Here is a 24,103-nt window from a genome sequence, read left to right as displayed (position 1 = left end):
GTAATTCGCAGGAACTTGACGCCTCCATAGATTTGGCCACGCAGGCTATTGCCCAGAAGCCGCACAGCTACGAAGGATACTACGCCAGGGCAAAGGCGCGCATGGAACTTGGTGCACTGAATGAAGCACTTGTGGACGCCAATGAGGCGATGCAGCAGGCGGCCCAAAGCGGTGTGCTCTGCGAAGTGGTCGAGGTGCTGAAGCGCATCCAGACCGAGCTGCTCACGCGGATCAGCATCAGCAGCGAGGATCAGACCGGCAGGATGTCGAATATCGGTGGCGGGGCATCCGTCACATACGAATCTCATCATGAGATCACCGATTTGTAAATGTCGATTGTTGTGTATTGTTTTACTCGTCGTATACCCTTCGAATTAATCACTATTCCTACTTAAGAGCTACCCTAGACCTTAATTTTTGCTATTTATTGCCTTCGAAAATTTTTAATTTAAACCCACTGAAACTATCTTTGTAATTTCTTTTAAAATTGTCTTTTTAATTGTATCTGCGCATGTAAAAATTAGTTTTATACTCTGATTTAGCATAGGCATCAGTTCTTATCCATAACGAATATTAAATAAATGCGAATTTTTTTAAGATTTAATAAACACATTATTATTTTGATATTCGATGCAGACTTTTGGGGATATGCTCGGGCACTCTGGGCTAAGATTATAAAACATTCTTTAACTTATTAGTGCATAGTTTTGAGCTGTTTTTAAATAAAACATTGTTGAACAACGGCAAGGGAGTTGAAATAACTGGGAAAAATTTTAAAGTTTGCAGATTATATTAAAAATTTTCACATTTAAGAGTATTTAAATTTATGAACAAAATTTAAAACAATTATGTGAACTTATATATATGTGTGTGTATGTACAATTAAAGCTTAAACATTTGGGGGGAGAATAAAACATAGGAATGGAATAGTTGGAAGTAAAATGTGGGCGTATCTAAAATAAAAATTAATCAATAGGAAGTTTAGAGAGCTTTAAATGCTAATTTGTATACTAGCATGAGGGTTAACTATTCATAAATAAGTTAGTGTGCTCCAGCGTATACTTAAGTACATATAACATTAACAATGGTAGTTCTCTTGTATCTACGATGATTTTCCATTAAGTTTACTCAGTTCAGTTGGTTCGCCACCATCGCCATGCACCAAGCGGGACTCGACGAGCGGTGCTGAAATCTGCAAATGCAGAACGTAGTCGGCAGCTGGAAAAACAAAGTTTCAGTTACGCCAAGAGCTTAAAGTGGGTGGACTACATGGAAATAAATAAATAGAAATTTGCTAGATGTGGCATGTGGTTTTGGGAGTAATCAAACATGGTAACAAGCTGTGGATGAAAGCGGAGGAATTGAAAAGCGTGAGATTTTTAGCAGTACTGATGATACGTGTAAATGAATATTCTACTAAAAACTCCTCTCACTTTGCTCCAAAAGGAATTCCAGATCATCGGGGCAGTCTATCGTGGGGAAATCAATATTAGTCGACTCCTTGAGGATCACACCAATAGTCTTGTCCGCACTCATCAGAAACAAAGGTGCATTCGCCTTGGCGAGCTCCTTTTGCAGTGAGCCCATTCCGCGAGCTGCCGTAAAATCGAATTCTGGAAGGCAGCACATTTAAAAACCTATAGCAAGAAGTAAATCGTAAATCATACCATGCACGTGGGCGCAATCCAAGACCACAGGTGCGGTTCCATGAATGGTCAGAGCTTTTGAGATACCCGAACGAACCCATTCGACTGCCGGGAAGTACAGTGAACTGTGCTTCGGGCGAATCAGAATGTAATTGATGCCATTGCTGGTCTGCAGTTTGGAGACACTCAGTACGGGTCGAGCGGCTCGGTAAACCAGGAACGCCACATCGGTACTCACGCCCAGCAGAAGACCGATCTCGACGCCCACTGCCAGACTCATTACGAATGTAATGGCACCTGGAAGCAGCTCCCGCCGGCTGCACCGCCACAGCGGCTTAATGACCTCGAACTCAATCATGAATATCACCGCCGAGATGATAACCGCACTGAGAGCAGCCTTTGGGATGTACTGGAAATAAGGTGCCAGGAGGCCGAGTGCCAACAGAACCAGCACGCTTGTGTAGCAGCCTCCAAGCGGCGTCCTAACTCCACTGGCGTGGTTAACAGCGCTGCGCGAGAAGGATCCTGTCACCGGCATGGAGCTGCAGAACGCGCCACAAATGTTGCTCATGGAAAGTGCAACCAGTTCCCGCGTCGGACTCAGTCCAGCTCCTCCAAAGGCTTTCGAAATGGCTACATTTCCAAGCACAGCAATAATGGGTAGGATTAGCATGGACGGGCCCAGTTCCGAGAGCTGAAAGAAAGATTAAAAACATTATAGTTAAGTTCTTCGGTTATCAGGAAGTTTGTCGATCGTGGAATTCTACTGTCTATTATTATTTTCATTAAAAAAGTGCAATTAACTTTATAAAATTGGAACAAAATCCAGAGCGGGCGGAATACAATTAAAAACAAGAAAAAGTTATCTTAAACAAAGCAACGACAAGGCAGACTGGCTTGATGATAAATTAATTCGGTGACAAAAAAAGCTAATTAGTCCACTTGTGCTCACATACCATCTGTTCAAAGTTCTGTCTGATCTCAGTGCCATTCCTGTCCAGTATGGTGGTCTCAAACTTTGGCAGTGAAACGTTGGGCAGACCGCTTTTGACCTTTCCAGTAAGGATGAACGGGCAGCTCTCCATCTGCTCACATGTGCTGTAGGCCAGCACACTGGTCACCAGTACGACCAGCGCATTCCGACCGGTGGCTATTACCCAGATGCTACCACTTACAAGCTGCTGTGTTCGCAAGTTCCGGATTCGACCATCCAGCTTTACGTCTTTTAGTTTCTAAGGGAATTGAGTGAGTTTATAAAGTACTTTCTTAGGATATTTTAGACTCTCTTACCCGCAGAAGTAGCAGAACTATAATGGAAGTCAAACCAAGGGTAAAATCACCAGTTCTAACTTTGTGTAGATTTCCTAACACGGAGCGCATGGTATTTATGAAATCAGAACCGGATCCACCACGCAGACCCAGCAAACCCTTTAGCTGCGAGGTGCCAATGATGACGGCGGTGGCCGAGGTGAATCCCACGGTAACTGGCAGTGATATCAGGTCCACCAGGGCACCCAGTTTCAGCACTGCCATACCCAGCTCCACAACACCAGAGATGAGGCACAAAAGTATCGCGTACGCTGGACCCGATCCCAGTCCAAATCCCGTGTGCCGGCTGGTCATCAGTGCGAGCAAAGCCGTGGGTCCAATGGTCACCTGCCGGCAGCTGCCCAGCATGGCGTATATAATACCGCCCACAAAGGCGGAGTACAGTCCATACTGTGGCTCCAATCCGGCTAGCGTCGCATAGGCCAGTCCTTGGGGTAACACCGTCAGTCCGACCGTTACTCCGGCTATCAGATCCGCAACTGCATCTTGGCCAGTATAACCGTGCAGCCACTTTAGACCCGGCAGCAGGCGGTATCCCCACTTCCTGAGGCTCATGACTTCTATTTCTGTGGGATAAATACAAATAAAAGAATGGGTAATGTGTTGGAGCCATAAGAACATACTTCCCAGCTCATTACCAAAAAAAAGGGACTACAAAATATTTAACAAGATTAAAATAGAATTACGTCGCATATATTGAAGATCGCAGGTTCAACGACTTTTCCAATTTCGCATAATTATACATTTGATTATGAGACGTCTGCGTGACAGACAGAAAGATAGAAAGACATCAACTTATTTACTACCAATAAGCAAGTCATAAATAAACGTCTAGAACTCAAAACAATAGAAGAAATACGAGTTTAGGGTAAAAAAGAAGGAATAGCTGCCAGAATTACAAATGGCTCAGTGAGTAAACTAGATGGTATAAATTAAACAAAGCTAACCGAAAACAGGTTTGTGATGTTTTACATCTTTTTTGAACTGAAAGTGAACAGAAATGTCACAATAAATTAGCAAGAATCCAATGACAATCAACGATATTATCAGTTTTAAAAATAAGTTGTCTGAATTCTATCCATCTAAATCTATCTATCTATCTATATAGTAATAATTGCGAAGATTCTTTGGAAATGGTAATATTACATGTCTATTTATTCTCATGGCTATCCTACTTCACTCATAATATGGCATTTCATCCAAATTAAAACAATCTAATCTAAAAAGTCTATCTAACCGAAATTCGTTGAATTCGGTTGAAAACTCACGTATTTAAACAAATGTTTTGATGTTGTTGTCGTTTCGAAGGGCGCGTTCCATTCGAAATGCGAGTTCTTTTCGGTTCGAATTCTTCTAGAATTCTAGAAAGAACGGAGAGCACTGGAGGAGATCAGGTCGGTTCGGTAGCTGGCCAGAGACTGAAGAACGATCGTGTGAACGAAGAATTCCTGATCAGTGATCACACGACCAGCTCAATTAGCTGAACAACTGGCGAAGTTGAAAGTATTGGTTCGGGTCGCCTAAAACGTGATCAAATTGCTCGATGGAAGGCACGAGATACGATGTGCACTTTAATTGAATTACGCTTTGTTTACAAACTATTCTCTTCAATTTAGAGCCAATAATTATGGCGAAATTGTTTGTTTGTTATATCATTTGCAAATATTTGCCAATCGCTTGTGGAAAGAATGGGGAGTTTAGAATTGCTATTAGTTCCACCAAGCAATGATAATGCGATTTACACAATCAACAGTCAACAATTTAACAGCGTTTAGTGAACTATTAGGTAGCATTGTGAAATAAGTGAAGAATATAATAATATCTTAAAATAATCAGAGCGATTAGGGCGACTAGAATGATTTTCGAAAAACGCCTATAAAGGGGAGGTTTAAATGGAACGTTCTTGTTGAATCGGTTTGTAAATATTTGAATATAAAATAGAATCTAAATAAATTTGACATTTTTGCAACACAATCTTACTGGCCGACCTTGTAGGTTCATAAACTATTGAATTACAGAGGTCAGATAAGAAGAAAAGCCCTTATCAGTACGGAAACGTGTAGTTCGAGTGGTTTTATCAGCATTTTGTAACCGGATTGAGCATAAAAATGCGAAACGTGCGAAAAGTTTATTAACCCTTTGAAGAAACTGGAGAAATCCGTTCTTTGAGGTCCACGAAACCAAAATAATTGGAGAGATCAGTCGTTATGTACCGATGTACGTACATGTATGTATGTATGTATGTATAAACATAATTGCCGATTGTTGACAGACGGCGAGCTTTATTTATCTTATTTGCTTTCTTTTCTTACTTTGGCATGTGTGAAAAAACTAGTTTTGCACTGTATTGGTATAAACGTAAACAAACTGAGAAAACAGTTGATTCAATTGTTTAGTATTGTTTGTTTATTTATAACGCGAGCCAATTCCTCAAGAATTTGCAACAACAAATGGGTCAAGTTAAAAGGAAAGTGGGACAGACGTAAAAAGAAAAACCACAAATCCAGTAACATTTCTTACTTGATTATTATGATCTATATTTTTGTATCAACTTTTAACACTTAACATTAAAGTTAAAAAATCACAAAGCTACCACTTCTACCGGTGAAATTGAAATAAATATATTTGTTTGACTGCCAGCGAACAGCTGAAAGTCTAGAGTTGTCACCGCTCACGAATTTTCACAGTTTCCCTGGCGCCCTCTAGGCGGCTGCTATTGCAAGTCAATAGCAGTCAATTGACTTGCAATATCTGTGATTGGCAGCATTAAGGTGAAAGAGTGCCTATTGAGTAAATTCAACAAAACCCATTTATTTCTGTTATTTTAGATTTCTAATAACTTTGCATATGCACAGAAACTAAAAATTCATGAAGTGGTTACCACTGAAATGGCCATCCTATCGATATTTGTAGCAATTACACGTTTTCCAGCACTTGAATGGAAGAGCGAACGTTTACCCTCACTGCCGCAATCGGGAACAATTTTTTATTATGGCACTTGCGCGGCTCACAAACAATATTCGTTGATTAAAACTCATTGGAAATTATTGCCGAACGTCGAAGACTCCGTCAATTGAAGTGTACGCTTAAAACGATTGCCGTGCAGGAAGCGGAAGTGTCCCAATAACAGCTATTTTTCCCGCCGCTTTCTCCCCCATCACCCCAACCCACAAGCGACGCCGATAGAAACATTTAATTTGTGCAAATAGCCGAAACCCACACGGTCGGCCATCAAATATTATGAAATGGGTAAGCTGCGAGGGTAACCACGAGTGGGTCCATGGATTTTCACACCGTTGGGCCAATTTCCACAGCCTTGCGTTTCCATGGCGCAAATCGAAAACGAACTGCAATTGCAAATTCAATGCCGCTGCAAGTGTGTGTGTGTGTGCAGTGTGATGCGAGCGTGTGTGTGTGTGCAGTTTTCTTAGGGCGTTTTAACTGCTATTTATTTACGGTTTCTTCATTTTCCGCAAATAGTCACTTTTTCGTGTTTGTCTGATTTTCCCCCCAGCCTGCACTGTGAATCCGATTTCGAAATGGATTGAAATTCACACCCTCAAATCTTCAGTGTCACTTGCAAATGCTCAAAAACGAATGAAAATTTCCGACTTGCTATGATGTGACTTAAAATCATATATTTTATGTTAAACGCCCTTCAAAATTGGTAAAGCATACCAAATCGTAGTTAATACAACATTTAAAGGGTAGAGAACTTTTCTGCATCTTTCAAAACCTTAAATTTAACTTGTGTACAATGAGGGAAATCTTCTGACACTGTAGTTAGAAATTAAGTCATGTTAATGCTGTCTAATTGCAGCATCAGCTTTGAATAACTTGCCCAGTGTTATCTGAATGTGTGTTAATGCATGCGAGATACATCATAGGTGCGATAGGTATAATCCTGTAAAGGCAGATTGAATTATTATTCCGATACCCCTGCATTCGATCAGGAGCATTGATCCCCCGAATCAGAGCTTAAGACCACTCATCCAGGTGGAACTTGTTGCTTGAGGCTTGGTTGTAGGTCAGTGCGAAGAGGTGGCTGATCCGGCGGCGAAAGGTGCGCACCAGGCGACGTCCGGCGACGATGTAAGTAGCGGCCATCGTAAACCCCATCACTCCAGTAACCACCTCCAAGCGAATTTCCAAAAAATTGTTACCTTCACTTGCCTTGTTTCGATATTATTTGATTTTATGTTGTTTCCTCGTATCAGCAGCAAAATTCGAGCACTTCTAACATCGAAATTGGCCTATCTTCAATTGTCAACTCCTGTTTAGTTGCGCTATCGTGTTTAACCAATTGGACCAGCTATTTTATTATGTTGCTAACTCTTACCTCCACACAAATACACAAAAACACAAGACACTGGGATAAGTCCTTATCTATGGAAATATTCGATATCGGTAACCGTACACTGATTTTTAAACAAATTCGATAACTGAGCACTATGAAGAACAAACCATCCATGAAGAAACCATCATTATAAACAAAGGTTTCATAAAGTTTGTAGAACGTTCTTTAAGTTTCTTTGTGTCTCATATATCTGCATTGTGGAGCATTTAATATGCTTCATAAAAGGATAGGACTTGATCAACTAATCATAGAATTGATGGCGAAAACTAATATTCCACATCTTAAATTAGGGCTAAACAAACACAAACATATACACACTTATACACTGAAATATGTATACATTACAAGTAGTTTGACCCACAACCGATACCTTTCCCAGACAATGCCCTCGGCCATCAGTGGCGCGCCACATGCCCACATACCCAGCAACGAGGAGTGCGGCATCCGCGATGTGTGGAAGCAAAACCTGGAGGAGGAGTTCCGCACCATACGGAAAGTGGTGCAGAAGTACCACTATGTGGCCATGGACACCGAGTTTCCGGGCGTGGTAGCACGTCCAGTCGGCGAGTTCCGCTCCACGGCGGACTATCATTACCAGCTGCTGCGCTGCAATGTCGATCTGCTGCGGATCATCCAATTGGGCCTCACCTTCATGGACGACGATGGAAAGACACCACCCGGCTACTCCACCTGGCAGTTTAACTTCAAGTTTAATCTAAGGTAAAAGTGTTTTGTTTATGCTCTAATGGGGGGTCCTACATTATCGTTTGTTTCCCTAGCGAGGACATGTATGCGCAGGACTCGATCGATCTGCTGCAGAACTCCGGAATTCAGTTCAAGAAGCACGAGGAGGATGGCATCGATCCCATCGACTTCGCCGAACTGCTGATGAGCTCCGGCATCGTGCTGGTGGAAAACATCAAGTGGCTGTGCTTCCACTCCGGCTACGATTTTGGCTACCTTCTAAAGCTGCTCACCGATCAGAACCTGCCCCCGGACGAATCTGAATTTTTCGATCTGCTGCACATCTACTTTCCCAACATCTTCGACATCAAGTATCTGATGAAGTCGTGCAAGAACCTGAAGGGCGGCCTGCAGGAGGTGGCCGATCAGTTGGAACTGCGGCGCGTGGGCCCCCAGCATCAGGCCGGCTCGGATGCTCTGCTGACGGGCATGGCCTTCTTCAAAATGCGTGAGGTACAGCACACAAATGATTTGCACATTAAACCAGTGGCGCACGATGTACTCTTTCGCTATCTGCTTGTGCACACCATGAACTTAAAGCCGACGGTCAGCTGTATCCATAAGCTGAGCCGTCCGGCAAACAATGGGGGCCCTGCCCCCGACGAATCTGCGATAATCAGCAGTGGCAACGGCACTGGCAACACCAACTCCTCCGAGCAGCTCACCTCGAGCGCCTACATGGTTACACCTCCCAATACGCCCGGCTTGGCCAAGAGCGATGCCGCATCGCTGTCCAATCGCCATGCGTCTATTTGGAATAGCTTCGGATAATTAGACTGCTCGAACGATGGTGTTGCCGTGCACTTGCCACTGCTAACGTAACTTGCCTCCGCCCATCATAATCATTATTCCTTAGGTTTAAGGTATTTCATGGTTGTCACAACGCATTTTCATACATAACTCATCTATGTACTTAGTTATTGTGCACAATTTGCAGAGCCAGTGACCCAGAATTTATGAATGAAATCCATCATTTGAAGTGTTCTTAGTAGTTAGTTTTCAACTGTTAAACCCATGTCAAACATGTTTATTTAGTTGTAATGCCCGCGATACGAATTGAAATGAGAAACGTGCTGGATTCGAATGGAAAATTAAATGAATTGGAATTAATTTTCTTTAAATGTTTATTTGCATTCTTTGGTGTTTGGGCATGGCATATGCATATCATTGCTTGTTTGATTTCATATGGCATCTTTTTAATTGTATTTATGTTCATTTTAATTTATGTTAAGTTCACGCTCTTCATTTATATCGAATTAACAAATTATTTTTTGTAATTTTAAGCGCTTTGCTGACATACGTTTCCACACGGTTTACTGTGTGTATCAGCGTACCAAGACCTTTATCTTCTAGAGAACTGCCGCATAGTTTTGAAATAACAAGAATATTGCTGAGTAAATCCCATCCCATACTAACATTCATTAAATCTGAAATTTACTAATATTGAAACCTCGCCCAATCACATCGGTATTACGGTATGTAACAAATCCTATCTACAAGTGGGAGCCACCCACCTTGGGATTACTATCTAAGACTTTGCTGCCGTAGACATATGTGTGCTTTATACGCTTTGTAGCTCCCAACTAAAGTTGCTCGCATAGATATATCCCGTACTCATCATACTTAACCATGAACTGCTTTGTAACCCACTTGTGCTGTCCCCTTCGAAACCCGATCCAATGTTCTGTACCTGCCTAATGGAACTTATACTCTTTGCAGATGTTCTTTGAGGACAATATTGACCATGCGAAGTACTCCGGACACCTGTACGGCCTCGGAACCTCCTTCATCGTCAATGGCACCAACTTCCACGAGAGCAACGGTGAGACGAACAGCGCCTCATGATTCGTACTGATGGGGAACGTGGTCGTGCACGACAGGAAGTTCGAGCAGGAGGAATCACCGGGTCCGTCGGCATCTGTGCAGGCCACACCACCTGGCCAACTGCTCCTAGCCGCAACAACACCATTGCAGTAATCTGTCGACAGTCGACACAGATCGTTCCCATTATAACCACAAAGCTAACTTCTTAATGTTTTCCACGCAAGTTCGGATGAAAAGGCAACCGTTTGATACGATAACATGGCATAAACTAATTGTAAATCGCATAGAAATGAAAAAACCGGCAAAACTAAAATAGATTCAATTTCAAGTTCTGCATGTCTTAAATGTGTTACGAATACAAAACTAAGGTATGTAATTAAGCTAAAACTGTAAGCCAATAAGCGAAACAGAGAATATTGTGTATTTGTATAAAAAAAAACAGCAAAAAAACAATATATTTAAAACTTTTTAATTTAGTGTACATTTCGAAAACGTGTTTTTATTTAAAGTGGGAATACGAATCGAGATGTTGGGTTCACTTTAGTAGAACAAAGAGGGGAACCTGTAGAAAAAAATATCAAATGTTTTAGAATGAAGAGAAACCAGAATCCGAGATGAGAACAAAATTTTCTAGTGTTAAATATCATTAGTGGGTTAATAAACTTATAAACGGTATTTTCAAAATATAACGGAAATAAGCCAAAGTAGCAATTGTCGGATTTTTGTGAAACTGAGGTGCGGTCACACCGAGCTCTAGTCCTTATGTTTTGTTTATGGAAAATATCTTTTAGTTTCTGAGTATTAAAAGCCAAATCGATGGCAACTGTGGCTGAATGCAATCACAGCGTCTTCGACATGGTCACCAACATGTCCACAATGCTGGTCGCCGATGAGATGAAGCCAAATAAACCCACAGCTGTGCTGGTGGCCAAAAGGCGGTCCAAAATCTATGAATCTCTGCTCCACAGTAAAACGATGTCGTCCGAGGACAAGCTAAAAATGCTCCACCAGGTGAGCAGCGAGGTGGCAAAGAACCCAGACCGGTTGGACGTGCTGCTCAGCTTCGAAAGACTGCTGGAAGGACAGGATAAGGAAAAATCGAAGATAACAGAGGACCAGGATGCGGAAAACCACTCCAAAGTTTTTATCAAACGTCTCAAGCCAGGCCCACTGCAGCTGATTGAAACCATAGAGATTGTGGAGAAACCACTTCATCCAAAAGCCTTTCCCGAAATCAATCAAATGAATCGCGCCCTAAAACCCATGCAACTACAGCCATACTCCAATATTGGTTTAACGAGTAACCTGAATAGAAACTTTCCGCCAGAAAAGCTAATTCCCAAGATCACACCATCTACTGTACTTCGCGCGGGATTAGCAGAGTCCATAGCACGCATGAGAAATGAATCGGAGAAACCAATGCAACCACCACCCACATTGCCAGTGCTCACGAAAAAAGTTGCAGCTACACTAGAGGATGAACGACCTTTTGTGTCCCAGCCTGGACCGCAAAAGCACTTCGTTTCGGATATATTGATGACCAACGAACTTAAGATCTTCCGGAACAAAAACCTGGTGCTGAACTACCTAGATGAAGCAACCCTAATCGATCACCTAAAGAAAGCATCGTGTGGTATTGAAACTTTAACGTTTCCCAGTTCATCGGCAGATACGTTGGAGTTGCGAGTGAGGCCCAACACAACTTTACCCACTTTGCTGCCGGAGGTGCTGTCCGATTTTGCAAGTCCCTTCCTTCGTGCCGGCTGCGCCTTTCTGCGTTTGAATGCCCGCACCAAATGGAACAAGATCACCGAAATGCGGCCGGAAAGACCCCTAACTCGAGTGAGATTGAATACCTTATTTCCAGTAGTGGTATGTTCAATTATCCCATGCTTTCTTGCAGGCCATGCGAGAGACGATTATGGATTATCTAAGCACCACTCGGCAGTTTTTGCTCTCCTTGCAAGCCGATAGCCTTTTCCAGCTGCTGAACAACTCCTCTACAGCAATGCAGTTACTCTGCCAACTAGATAGGATGTTCGAAAATGAACCAAGATGTAAGAATGCCTCACCGCCAATATATTTCAAAATTAATCTGTTTTATATACATTAATGCAGTAAACCTGAACACTGGTATAACTGGCTCCTTTCTGTTGAACTCCATTTGGCTGGCCATCGACACCTGCGAAAACAAAGACTTCCTGCAGCTGCTCATCTATTTCTTGCGATGCATATCCCGCAATTACTTTATTCAGCTACAGAGATGGATCTACCATGGTGAACTGGACGAGCCGGTCAACGAGATTTTCATCAGCCGCAGTCTGAACACTTCACCGTCTTTTACAAACGAGTGCAGCAAAGAGTTCTTTGACAAAAGCTACCAAGTGGTCAACGAGGCAATTCCTGAATTTTTAGTCGGTTGCGAAGAGGAAATTCTTCAATGTGGCAAATACAACCTGGTGCTACAGGCATATAACGATAGGGTATGAGAAGATAATTCAAAACTAAAATCCATATATAATGATTGTTTCTTTTCTTTAGCACCCCGTTTTTGAAGTGCTGTACCCGGATATTGAGGTGTGCCTAACGGAGCAGCAGCTCAAAAATATGCGGCGCAACCTGGCCGATAAGTATGCCATCATCTATAAACGTTTCGGATGGTGCAGCATGCAAAGCATTTTCGAGGACCGCATGGCGGCAAAGCGTGTATTTGCCAATCTAATGGTGAAGCGAACGCAGGCCCATCTGGACGCGTGGGCGGAGAAGCAGCGTGAACTCCAAATCAAAGCGAATGCCCAGAAAAAACTGCAGAACGATCTGTTAAACGCAGAGCAAGAACGTATCCAGCAAAATCACTTAGAGAAACGGCGTCAGGACATCGTTAATGAACTTGCATTTCAGCGGGAATGCGAACGGATGGAGGATAAGCGCCTGGAGCGGGAAAAGCAAGAGCTGCAAAAGGAAGTGGTGCAGCTAGCAGGTGTCCTGCCAGCCAGTCCTGACCGAAGCACAGTCAGCGATCTCAGTTTTGCATCCTGTCTTGAGGAACCAGATTGTCTAGCAGAATCAACGTCTGACAAAGATAATGCAAATACAGACAATTCAGAGGAAGAGGCAACGAAACAGGTGGATGCGACTTTATATGTTCCATTGGAGCAGCCCGGAGCTGAAGGAACACATAATCAAGCGAATGTAGATGTGGACCAACCATGTGGTAAAGACTCACTTCCCAATGTGGTTCAGTATCAACGGAGTCACTCGGACGTGATAAATTCCAATGAGCATCCAACAACCCGAACAGAGTTCAATCGAAACCGCCAACATGGTCTCTCCTCCGACCAGTTTCAAGAGTGTCATGCCACGGTACATCTTCAAGAGTCCCACTTACTTAAAACCGCTGCCAGCACGAGTGCAGGACTGCACGCTGTACTTCCTCCAGACATTAATGCTAATCTTAATTGCCCGGACACGAAGGTGCTGACCGAACTACAGCGAAATCGCAAGCGCAACGAGCATCATGACGGCTTTGTCAGTTTTAACTCTAGCGAAGATCAGCACACCCATCGATTGCGTTCCCTATTGAATTCAAATACGGAACGTGGCAGAAATCGACTTCGGGTTATGGAGACCGAGTTCGGTCTAGGTTATAAGAACACGGAAATGGAAACAAAGGCCACGCCCTGTCTGCCTCTGGAACTCGACAAGCTTCACGTCGAAATTCCCTTGTCGGTGCCAACTCCGATGTCCACCACTTCCGATGTGGATTTCGGTGATCCGTCGCCAAGAGAAACACCAGAAATAGCTGACACTGTTAATAATAATAATGTTAGTGGGAGCTTGCCTCCGGAGTTGCCAAAGCCCGTTCTTAGCAATCGCAAGACCAAACCAACCAGCTTATTGCCGAAAGTGGATTTTGGAATGGAAGAGGGAATGGAGACGGAACAGGACAGAGACCCTTTGCCCGAGGCTTGCAATCCGTTTATGGCCCGCCGCTGCCTGCAGCTTTCCGTAATGGCGCCCGTTAACGCATACTACGTACTACTCCGAAATGAAGTGCTGAGGATCTTCCAGGAGCAGCGTATCTACGAGCATTTCCGCAAGCTTAGAAACTACTTTTTCCTAGTGGACGGTCAGTTTGGAGCTACACTCACGAACGAAATTTTAGGAAGAATAAAGGCGGGCGTTGGGCCACGAAGTCTCAGCCAGAAGGGCATCCTTGATACCATGTTGACCAATGCGCTGGCGGCTTGTTCGGCGGATGAGACGACGGTATCAGAGAACCTTACTCTCAACTGTACCACCATCCCGGATACGCTGAACTTCCTGTCCGTGGAAGCCACTTCTATGATAACGCTGAACTGCAAGATTGATTGGCCTTTAAACATGGTGATCAGCTCGGAGACGATTTCAAAATATGGCCAGATCTTCGGGTACCTGCTGAAGCTTCGTCACGTTAGTTTCGTATTGGATGGCACCTACGAGTACCTGCAGCAAATGGCCAAGCTTCTGGGACCGGAACTCCGGACATGTGCTCATTTCCGACACATGCAGATGATGCGCCACAAGCTGTCGCACTTCATGACCTCGTTTCAAACGCATCTGGTGGCCAAAGCCCTGCTGTCCACCTGGAAGAGCTTCAAGGAGGAGTTGTGCGCAGCCAATTCCATTGAGGTGTTGTACAAGCAACATGTTGCCTACTTGAAGCGGGTGGCCTTCCTAGCACTGCTAAATCGACGCAGTGCGAAGGTCAAGGAAACCATTGATAATATCCTAGTGATTATACTGCGCTTTTGCAAGTGAGTTTATCTCTTAAAAAGTCTCGGCTTAATTTTATTTTTTAATTTAAACGTTTTTCAGAGTCATTCAGTCGCAGTCCTTTATTGTGGATCAGGATAACTACTTTGTGCATCCTCGCTTTAAACGCCTTCAGCAGGAGGAGGCTGAGTTCGAGAAATTCGTGCAGTATCTCATCTATTTGGGCAACAAGGCTGCTGCTTCTGGTTATCAGGAGGAAATCGGTGACCTGATTTGTATTATTAACTTTAACAACTACTACAAGGTATCTGGGAACCATACTGGTTCCTCAATGGAGGATAAAAAGTGCTAGCCAATAATTGTTAAATAGGGAATTTCTCTTGCCATTAAGCTGAGCTTAGAACATTTTAAAATATTAATGCATGCATGGCGTCTCTTAAATGTAAAGCTTCGGTGAAGAAATTCAGCTTTAAAGGCAGTTATTTCTTAGAACTATTTCCTTAGTTTTGATTAACAGTTTTGTTGTGTTAGGTTAATATTAATTTTCAAATAATCGGCTAAAATTAAAAGAAAATAATTTAATTCATAACATTTAATCGTTTTTTAATTGATCTCGGATTAAATGTCGAAAAAAATGTTTTGATGTGTTTAGTATTTAAGAAAAACTTTTTAAAAAGACAATTCATAATGTGGAAAGTACTTGTTTATTGTAATGAAACTAATGTCTACATTATTTCTTGAAACAGTTGATTCGAATTCATGAATAAATGTTCCAATTTATGTATGTACCATATTTTTTATTCAAAAATTATTGACAAATTGTATTTTTAATTTCACGCACGTAGTGTATCGCTTACGATACCATCTCTATATGACTGTGCGCGTACGATGTATCGGTATTCGCTCCATCCCTGGTCATGAGTCACTTCATGTAGAATAATTCAGTTTTATTTTTAGTTTATAAAAGCGCTGCACGCGATCAAGATTTTTATATTTTTAAGTAATTTATTTAATCGAACTATAATCAAAAAACATGCAGGTAAGATGGAATGTAATAAGCAAATTGCTCTTATCCGAAAATTCAAGTTTTTCCAATTCGATAAACGGTAATGGTGGGTGTGTTTTGGTGCATCCAAAAATAAACTCCATATTTGGTATTGAAAATCATGAATGAAATAAAACTCACGTGGCCTTGTTATCCGTAGGACCCAAACGAAGATACCGAGTGGAATGATGTGCTCCGTGCCAAGGGAATCATTGGGCCCAAGGCAAAGGAGGCGGAGATCACAGAGGATCAGATCCAGAAGCTGATGGACGATGCCATCCAGCGGCGCACAGATCTGCCACTGAATGAAGGCCAGCGGGACAAGAAGATCGACGACATGTCGCTGGACGAACTCGACGAACTGGAGGACTCCGAGGACGAGGCTGTTCTAGAGCAGTATCGCCAGCGACGCATCGCGGAGATGAGGGCCACAGCCGAAAAGGCGCGATTTGGATCCGTGCGCGAGATCTCAGGGCAGGATTATGTGAACGAGGTGACCAAGGCCGGCGAGGGCATCTGGGTGGTACTCCACCTGTACGCCAACGGCGTACCGCTGTGCGCACTGATCCACCATCACATGCAGCAGCTGGCCGTCCGCTTTCCGCAGACGAAGTTCGTGCGCTCCGTTGCCACCACCTGCATACCGAACTTCCCCGAGAAGAACCTGCCCACCATCTTTATCTACCACGAGGGCGCGCTTCGCAAGCAGTACATAGGTCCACTGGAGCTGCGCGGCGACAAACTGACCGCTGAGGAGCTGGAGTTCATGCTGGGACAGGCGGGCGCAGTGCCCACCGAGATCAAGGAGGATCCACGACCGCAGATCAGGGACAAGATGCTTGCCGATCTGGAGGACAAAAGCTCGGACTTCTACTGAGTCATAGCCAAATCATAGCCCTCATCCAACTTCAAGTTCAGTGGGGTGGGTAAATATTTTTAGGATGAATCATCAAGTAAAGCCCAATCTAAAACCGGCAAGCGGATCTTTTATGCGGATTCACTTAACTAACAAATCAAACATTTAAACGCAAAGTTGATAGCGAACGGTTTTGATTTATATATTACCCAGTCCTCAGGAATTTCCGTGGCACGTTTTCATTTCATTGTTTTGTGGCATTTATGTACCCTCATAAATAAATTGTTTACTTTTCTACAGAAAGTCACTTATTATGATTTTGTTTGGCGCTGGTAGCCGTTGCTTTTGCCACGCTTTTTGGTTTACCCCGAAAAATGTTCGGATCAATGATATTGTACGGATGCTCGCAGGCGGGATTCAGTACTCGTCCACGTCGTGGCTCGTGCTCCTCGAGGAGATGAGGTGCTAGCAAAAGAAACAGCTGCTCTGTCCAAGAGGGCAGGCCACAGGTGGAGAAGCACAGCTCCCAGTACGGCAGTCCCAAGTGCGCGATGGCCATCCGAAGGTATTCACTAAAGGTGTCCGCCAAGAACTGCCAGCTTAGGGTGCTCAGCTCTAGCAGATAGAACTTGGGATTGTTGGAACTGGTGGATTCGTACAGCATACACACCTATCAGAGGAGTATTTTGGAATTAATCATCAGCCTTCTCTTGCGTCTGGGCTACTTTGATTAGGTACACACCTTGGCCACCTCGTTCACGTTGTTGATCTCAAATATTTTTGACTTGGCCGTTATAATAGGCGTGGCATTGCCCCACTTGTCTTTTCCGGTGGCAATAGGAGCTGGAATGGATTGTGAGCTCCCGACTGCTCCCACAACATCCGAGTTGCTATTGCACACAGCCGTCGAATTGCTGCAGTGGCTCGTTGTGGTTTCTATGTTCTCCCGCAACAGGGTCACCTGCAGCAAGTGCGGAAAGTGGATGTGACCCACGCGCCTAATATCGTTAGCTGGAATCAAAGCTATATACAAAACAAACAGGAAACTAAACGGAGACCTCACTCACGAGCATACTGGTAGCTCCAGTTCAGGATAAAACCATCTGAAGATAGGTAGAACTTCTTCATATCTTCCGGGAGGTAGACGCAGTGCCTCTGCTCCCAATTCACCACCTGGCAGGCATTCAGAGGTTGTCGTCGCTCCAACGTCACATTACATACTCTTGGCACATTGGCTGCATGTTTAAGAGGATCCACTCAAACAGGATTTCAATCTTTTGTTAGTTTCATACTTACAGAGGGTTCTTATCAGACCAAGGGTCAAATTTTCATAAAATGCATCTTCTGGTGAGAGCTTCTTGTTCATCATCAAATAATTTATGCCTCAGAATAAATTCTGTTAAATTTATACGTCAGACTGTTTTCCACATGTATAGACTAGCTGTCACGGTATAAACAAAGTCACATCGAATTGGTTGTTGTGGCAACGGTGCGGATGGTTGATGCCATCGAGTTCAAAGGTAGCTCATATTAAATACTCACTTAAACAGCAAAGATTATGAAAAAATAACAATTTTAATTTTCAGACAACATTGAAAATAATTTATTTACATTACTTATATTTGCGATTAACCAACAACTATAAACTGTGGAGCTTTAACGACAATTACACATAAAATAACATGATTACATGAATTGGTTAAAGGAGACGAGTATTGGTATTTGTATGAGGACAATCTGCTGCTTCCGCCTCATCTCTTGCTTTGATCCTGGGCCTCACTCTCGGCCTCTTCCTCGTGTCAGGAAACCTCCCAAACCGTGGATTCCACAGACCGTCGTGGACGGGCGGCCACTTCCACATGGGCGTCCAGTCCATCGCTCAGACGACTGAAGCGGCGTGCCCAACTGCCTCGGGTCGTCACCGTGCTTCCGGCTATCGAGGCCCGGTTGCTGGTGTCCCGGAACAGGCTCATAATGTCCTGGCTGTCGCCCTGAGCACGCTTGATGCCGGTCTGGTACTTGGCCTCCTTGGCCAGCAGCTGCTCCCGCTGCATTTGCGTCTTCACCTCGGATGGAACGTCCGGAATGATGAACTGCATGATGCCAGTTATCACAAACACCACGTGCTGCATAGTCGAGATTAATCGAGTTTATTATTGCTATAAAATAATTGCTATTTATTATACCCACCTCGAAGACCACCACAAAAGCCAAGCGGGCAGCAAAGACATGCCAGTAATGGGGACTCAGTCCATAGGGTTCGTAATCCTTGGGGCCATTTCTGAATGTATACATATGAAGTGGTGCCCAACCAAAAGTGGAGTTGTAGAAACATACCTATAGCCACGATATTGGCAAGTGTCGGGATCTTTTTCGCTGACCGAGGCACCCCACTCCTCCTTGTAATCCGAGGTATTGAAGATGGACAGCGAGTGCTCGATGTAGCCAGCCAAAGTGTGGGTTTCGGAATAAACAAACTTGTACACCATTCGGGGTATAAAATCACTTGTGTAGGCAATCACAAAGGCGTTCGAAACGACGGCCGTGTACGTGATGATCCGAAGGATACCGTACCAAGCTCCAATGTCCTCAACCCGCTCCGCCAAAGGACGTCTGGCCTGAGTGACCATCTTGTAGGCATCCAAACGGATCTCGGCCACGTTGTTCAGTAGGGCAAAGAGCGGTGCCAGTGGAAATGCAGCCACGAACAGAGTAACAAAGCCATATTGAAGGACTGGTGGGTTTAACAATTATATATAAATATCAGATCATAAGATAAGATCATAAGGTACTCACTCATTTCCAGATACTCATCGAACAGGGCCAGGCGTCCGGGGTCCTGCATGTGATAGTCCTGCTCCCAGGCCATATGCAAATGCGACTCATCCTTGGTGGCCTGAAATTGATTATGATCAACATGAGTCTCAATGTATTTCAATCCTTGATTGCACTACCCACCTGTTTATGCTTCCGTTGACGCCACCAGTTCCAAAACTTTGGGAAAAGGTACTCCATAAAGTTGTTCCAGCACTGTTTGCCGACCATAATGATGGCCAATTGTATGCACAGCTCGGATAAGCAACCCGCCGGATCGCAGATATCATTCTTCAGCCGGAAGAACTCACTTTTGCGGGCTTGATCATCTCCAGGATAATCGAAGAACCGCCCCTTGAAGAATGCAATGTAGATGAGCGAGGAGTAGAAGTTCATGAACTCGAAGAAGAATATCTTGAAAGTATAGGAGTCCTCGTATTCCGTGTGAGTGCGGGGATTCTCCAGATTGGTCAGCTTGATGGCCATTCGGTGGTAGATCTGTAAGGTAGATATGGTTTATTTCCAAGCTGTGAATTGCACAATCCAAAAAGAAACCCTACTCGTGTTAGTATCATAATGACCACCAAATTGATTAAGGCAGCCGTGACACTGGTGAAGAGTTTGGCGTGCTCCTTAACAAAGAATCCGCCTCCTCCATAAATGACAGACACCAGGGTAATGCGATAAAGAATGGTACCCAACACGGCGGATAAGACCACGGAGATCTAAAAATAGTTTGAAACTCTATAATTGTAAAATTAAATATTACTATGAATAAGTCACCATAAAAAGCACTGCACTACCGGTGATTACAAATCGTATGGACCTGTTCCAGGTGGACATATAGGGTTCCTTTTCCCGCGTGACAGGATTCATGCGAAATGTGGTGGCATTCGTTTCAAATTCTGGACGGTTCTCCTCGTCCATATCGACGTTGTGCAAGTCCCACTCCCAGACAAGAACCGATTGTTTGCGTTTCCAGAGCTCCAGGAATGTGGTGGCTAACAAAAGATACAAATAAAAATCATGCATTTGCAAGGATTTCATGGGACCTACCCCAGAAGGACATGAAGATGGCGAAGAACACCGTCGAGGGATTGTCAAAGAGATAGGTGAGTCGTGAAAAGAGACACGATTCCGAGAGTCGTTGGTAGCTGCATGCCTTGTCGCAAAGTGGACACAGAGTGATGTTCCCCGTGCCATATTCATTGCAGATCTCCTTGCTGGGCGTATTGTCCTCCGACTCCAGAGTGGCCAGTCCGTATATGAAGCAGAGCGTGCCCACCACGGCCGGATAGACGAGCATCTCCGTGTAGAATCCCAGCCAGCAGAAATACAGGGCGATCTTGTCGCCGAAGTACTTGCGCACCAGGCACAGCGGCTGCTTCTTGTACCACTGGGAGGGATGGGCCCACGTCTGGTAGAGAACCCGGCGGTCCAGCGAGATTCCGCTGGAGTGCGGGCGATCGTACCGCCCTTCGTGCAGCGGGAAGCAGCCCAGATAGGTGCCGTCGTTCATCAGCCGCCGGATGCCGCTGCGGTCGCTCTCATCGAAGGGTGTCCGGATGAGCACCTGCATCACCATCAGCGATCGTTGGGCACTGGTGAAGGCAGTGGCCCGATCCTTAACAATAAACCTGGAGTGGAGGAAAATAGAGTTAATTTTTAAGAACTAAGTTCTTTTCCTAAAACTATATGATTCTACTTACTGCTCCTCCGGATTGCCATTAGCTGTTGCAGCCTTAAATGTAGTCTCTCCCTCCAGAAGGGTTTGGTCCAGCTGAATCTTCTTGGTCAAGCGCTGCCACACATCCTTCCAATATTGCATATTTCTAAGCACAACGTTCTCTTCATCCTTTGAATATAGAACCATTTAGATAATTTGTAATTTATAATCATACCGATATGCTTACCCAAGATGGCTTCACGGATATGGTGATGAATCTTTTCACGGGCAGCTTCAGATTCATGACCTCAGCCAGTCGTGTTTCCAGCCGCCAGGGCAGATGGATCTTCAAAAAGAAGGTCTTCTCGTTGAAGGACTGCGACTTGTCCTCTAGCTCGACCTCGAGTCCCTCCTTGATGAGATTCTCCATGAAGGAGCGTCGGTTATCGCGACGCTTGGCCTCTGCCTCAGTCATAACGCCCAGGTCCTCCTCCTCCCATGCCAGCACCATGTCCACTTTCCGCCTGCCATCTCGGAACATCAGTGACTCCGGATCCAATCCCTCTCTGTCCTGTTTACTGACCCTTCTCTCGTCTCCGGACTCGCCGCCCAGGCTGTTGCTTTTGCTGGCCTTTCGACTGCCGTAGTAACTTCCACTTACGGAACTCGCTGTGTCCGAAGCCTTTCTTTCCGTGGGAATGAGTTGTCGATAGCCAAATTGGTCGGGTAAAACGTTGGAGTGCGAGGACTCCATTACCTCGTAGGACTGATTCACACGGTCGGCGGAACCCAGGGTGGGACTCAAATTTAGACCCAAGCTCCTGCGCATGGCGGTGCCAGGTATATCCTCATCATTATTTCCAACTATCTTGGGCCCAAAGGCCTGCGTGGGACTCGGTTCCGCGGACTCAGCTTCCAGATGCGTGGGCAGTGGCATGGCTATCGAGTTGGATTTGGGGAACAGGGGATTGCCATTGCTGGTCCGCATCACCGAGGAGTTGAGCCACTTTTCCGTGTAGGCAGCCGATCCGGCACGAGCCCGACTGGCACTTAGCTTGGATTTGGGCGGAATCGGAGTGGCGGGTTTGTTCGGGTTCTCCACAGGAACATTATGGCTCCCTTGGCAGCTATAAACGCTATCTATCGGATCCGATTCGACGTGTCTTGGCTGCAGATCGGAGTCAATTAAAGCCCCCTCCTGTCGTTACATATTGAAGGTTCAGTAACCTGGAATTGTTATTTCGTTTCCAAACTCACCCCGTATCCTATTAATCTGCCAGCCACAATGCCACTATCCTGGCTTAGTCGCCGTGGTCGCAGCTTTGTCTGACTTCGGCGGCTCATGCGCTCGCTCTTGGCGGGACTGGACATCACCTGCCTGGTGTTGGAGGGATCCGGGGATTGTCGTGGGCTTCGCAGCGTTGGCACCGAAAGGAATCCTGAGGAGGGAATAAGTTAAATTTAGATAACCCAATCAGGAACAATAATCCTTTATACTTACTTGGAAACTGAAAGACCGACTGCTCGCTGATCCTGTCGCCCTCCCGGGCTGCACTACCAATGAGATCCTCCCGTGAGTTGGCCTCCGTTATGGGGGCGGTGCTCTCATCCTCGACGCTATCGATGCGAATCTGAAAGATGTGTGACCTCTCGCCGGACCTTCCTTCTTGACTGCTCATCGTCTTCTCTCTATGGCGTCATGGAATTCTGTGGATGGGGCGGCAGGTCATATGGGGCCTCTTTCTAATTTGGCCTAGTTTGGAGCACCTGCTCCGTTACCCATGATAAACTATTTAAAGTGACAAGTTCGGAAACTTGCGGGGGAGCGATTCGTGGACTGTCATTCAAGAGTTGTCGTAGCTGCGCATACTTTTATCCCCCGATATTCCAGTGGGTCCAATGGGTACAATGGGTGCATTAACTATTCATTTATGTTTATACTACTGGCCTCGGGCAGGGCGTTAATTTATACCCCTAAGAGTATTTGTATCTTCATTTGCAAGCGCGTTCCAATCAAAAGGTGAACTCGGGCACGCATTTGACATTGATCCGTGGAAGGTGTTTGTATAGCTCGACAAGGGTTTTATTGGGTTAGCAAGTGGGGGGCACAACTACAGCCATTGGGATTAATGCCTTCACATTAACGTTAGTGCACTGTGGGAGCGAGACCAGTTGGATCGCAAAATCCTTAGTGGGGCAGAAGCAAACTTGTTGCTACGAGTGGTGACCACTTTCCCAGGCGGCCGAATGACAATAGTTCTAAATAATTGCCCTAGATTTGGTGTAGTACCGTGTGTGGATATGGCAATGGGTGGTGGTGGCCAGTGGATTGCCACTGGACGACAGACAAATAAATCCAACTCGTACCTGGATCACTAATAAGCGTGCGACGGACGTCCTGGAAATGTCAGCGTTCGTTGGCAGTTGTGAAAAGTCCCATGCCATTGAAGTAATCACAACAATTGAAGGATTATTGATTCGCTCCCGTCGGTTTCAAGCACTACTCTCATATGGATAATCGATTATTGATTGCCGTTTCTATTCATATGCACTTCGGGTTGCAATAGTTTATGCACAATGCACTTTCGCAAAAAAAAAGATCGTTATACTGCAGATCTGCCGGCCACTTTAGTCACTCCACTATAATTCACAGAATTCACAGTTCGAACTAGGCCACTTTTATTGATTTTGTGTGGCTTGTAATTATTATCTTTCAATCAAGGTTCACATTATTCAAGCACACGCTCGCACGTCCATCCTGAGCACTTCTAATGGCCATTTAACCAGATCCAACTGTACGCTCTGCATACGGCGTACCGCTCACCACGACGGTTCCCGACCGATTGACCGACCAGGAGCTATGACCCTCTGGCCAGGACAGTGACACTCAGGGACAGATAGCTAATCACGGTAGTACTCGTGGTCGCGGCTCTCTCGATGGGTGGTGGACAGCTGTGGGAGGAGTACTGATTGTACCTACGTGGAAACCCATAAAGGCGCATATTAAGTGTCCGGGTCCTATGGGACTTTTCAACGTTGAGTTAAATTATAATTCCGTTGAATCCTC

At 44.8% G+C, this 24,103-nt stretch overlaps 7 protein-coding genes across 21 annotated transcripts in view; 4 read left to right on the top strand and 3 right to left on the bottom strand.

Moving 5' to 3' along the window:
* Positions 1-723, top strand: part of LOC6737762 (protein TANC2) — a 52,984-nt gene extending 52,261 nt beyond the window's left edge. For all 10 annotated transcript variants that reach the window (XM_039293977.2, XM_039293975.2, XM_039293976.2 and 7 more), the window contains one exon: positions 12-723. In XM_039293977.2, coding sequence (XP_039149911.1) covers positions 12-329 — 318 coding nt within the window. In that variant the 3' untranslated portion in view covers positions 330-723. The remainder of the gene's footprint in view (positions 1-11) is intronic.
* A 330-nt stretch (positions 724-1,053) lies between these two features.
* On the bottom strand, positions 1,054-5,649 carry LOC6737761 (sodium-independent sulfate anion transporter). 3 transcript variants are annotated; one of them, XM_016171358.3, is made up of 6 exons: positions 5,496-5,649; positions 2,937-3,541; positions 2,603-2,878; positions 1,668-2,340; positions 1,434-1,613; positions 1,054-1,218 (listed from the first exon to the last, which is right to left on the bottom strand). In XM_016171358.3, the coding sequence occupies exons 2-6, from the start codon at positions 3,528-3,530 to the stop codon at positions 1,103-1,105; spliced, it is 1,839 nt and encodes a 612-aa protein (XP_016031539.1). In that variant the 5' UTR covers positions 3,531-3,541; positions 5,496-5,649; the 3' UTR covers positions 1,054-1,102. The 3 variants fall into 3 exon arrangements, with proteins under 3 accessions (XP_016031539.1, XP_016031538.1, XP_016031540.1); XM_016171357.3 differs by lacking the exon at positions 5,496-5,649 and adding an exon at positions 4,244-4,608; XM_016171359.3 differs by lacking the exon at positions 5,496-5,649 and having other exon boundaries at positions 1,054-1,340.
* A 212-nt stretch (positions 5,650-5,861) lies between these two features.
* LOC6737760 (CCR4-NOT transcription complex subunit 7) lies at positions 5,862-10,381 on the top strand. 4 transcript variants are annotated; one of them, XM_016169722.3, is made up of 4 exons: positions 5,862-6,224; positions 6,929-7,067; positions 7,712-8,052; positions 8,112-9,187. In XM_016169722.3, exons 3-4 carry the CDS (start codon positions 7,715-7,717, stop codon positions 8,845-8,847), a joined length of 1,074 nt encoding a protein of 357 aa, XP_016031535.1. In that variant the 5' UTR covers positions 5,862-6,224; positions 6,929-7,067; positions 7,712-7,714; the 3' UTR covers positions 8,848-9,187. The 4 variants fall into 4 exon arrangements, with proteins under 4 accessions (XP_016031535.1, XP_039149915.1, XP_002084588.2 ...); XM_039293981.2 differs by having other exon boundaries at positions 6,796-7,067; XM_016169724.3 differs by lacking the exon at positions 6,929-7,067 and adding an exon at positions 9,796-10,381 and having other exon boundaries at positions 5,878-6,224; positions 8,112-8,529.
* A 212-nt stretch (positions 10,382-10,593) lies between these two features.
* On the top strand, positions 10,594-15,251 carry LOC6737758. Its single transcript, XM_016169725.3, has 5 exons — positions 10,594-11,742; positions 11,804-11,957; positions 12,019-12,383; positions 12,442-14,696; positions 14,758-15,251. Exons 1-5 carry the CDS (start codon positions 10,717-10,719, stop codon positions 15,005-15,007), a joined length of 4,050 nt encoding a protein of 1,349 aa, XP_016031531.1. The 5' UTR covers positions 10,594-10,716; the 3' UTR covers positions 15,008-15,251.
* Positions 15,252-15,534: 283 nt separating this feature from the next.
* Positions 15,535-16,859, top strand: LOC6737757 (viral IAP-associated factor homolog). Its single transcript, XM_002084549.3, has 2 exons — positions 15,535-15,694; positions 15,861-16,859. Exons 1-2 carry the CDS (start codon positions 15,689-15,691, stop codon positions 16,575-16,577), a joined length of 723 nt encoding a protein of 240 aa, XP_002084585.1. The 5' UTR covers positions 15,535-15,688; the 3' UTR covers positions 16,578-16,859.
* On the bottom strand, positions 16,793-18,020 carry LOC6737756 (tubulin polyglutamylase complex subunit 2). The gene is made up of 4 exons (XM_002084548.4): positions 17,853-18,020; positions 17,624-17,791; positions 17,299-17,567; positions 16,793-17,226 (listed from the first exon to the last, which is right to left on the bottom strand). The coding sequence occupies exons 1-4, from the start codon at positions 17,923-17,925 to the stop codon at positions 16,861-16,863; spliced, it is 876 nt and encodes a 291-aa protein (XP_002084584.1). The 5' UTR covers positions 17,926-18,020; the 3' UTR covers positions 16,793-16,860.
* A 114-nt stretch (positions 18,021-18,134) lies between these two features.
* Positions 18,135-23,621, bottom strand: LOC6737755 (anoctamin-4). The gene is made up of 13 exons (XM_016171356.3): positions 23,404-23,621; positions 22,538-22,743; positions 22,294-22,475; positions 21,284-22,234; positions 21,080-21,225; positions 20,427-21,007; positions 20,154-20,371; positions 19,931-20,095; positions 19,515-19,868; positions 19,353-19,452; positions 18,894-19,290; positions 18,747-18,837; positions 18,135-18,682 (listed from the first exon to the last, which is right to left on the bottom strand). The coding sequence occupies exons 2-13, from the start codon at positions 22,713-22,715 to the stop codon at positions 18,356-18,358; spliced, it is 3,690 nt and encodes a 1,229-aa protein (XP_016031530.1). The 5' UTR covers positions 22,716-22,743; positions 23,404-23,621; the 3' UTR covers positions 18,135-18,355.
* Between the last annotated feature and the right edge of the window lie 482 nt (positions 23,622-24,103).

Source organism: Drosophila simulans, chromosome 3L, assembly GCF_016746395.2.
Source record: "Drosophila simulans strain w501 chromosome 3L, Prin_Dsim_3.1, whole genome shotgun sequence".
Lineage (NCBI taxonomy): Eukaryota > Metazoa > Arthropoda > Insecta > Diptera > Drosophilidae > Drosophila > Drosophila simulans.
Note: the sequence above shows the minus strand (reverse complement) of the source record. Positions and strands in the feature narration are given on the sequence as shown.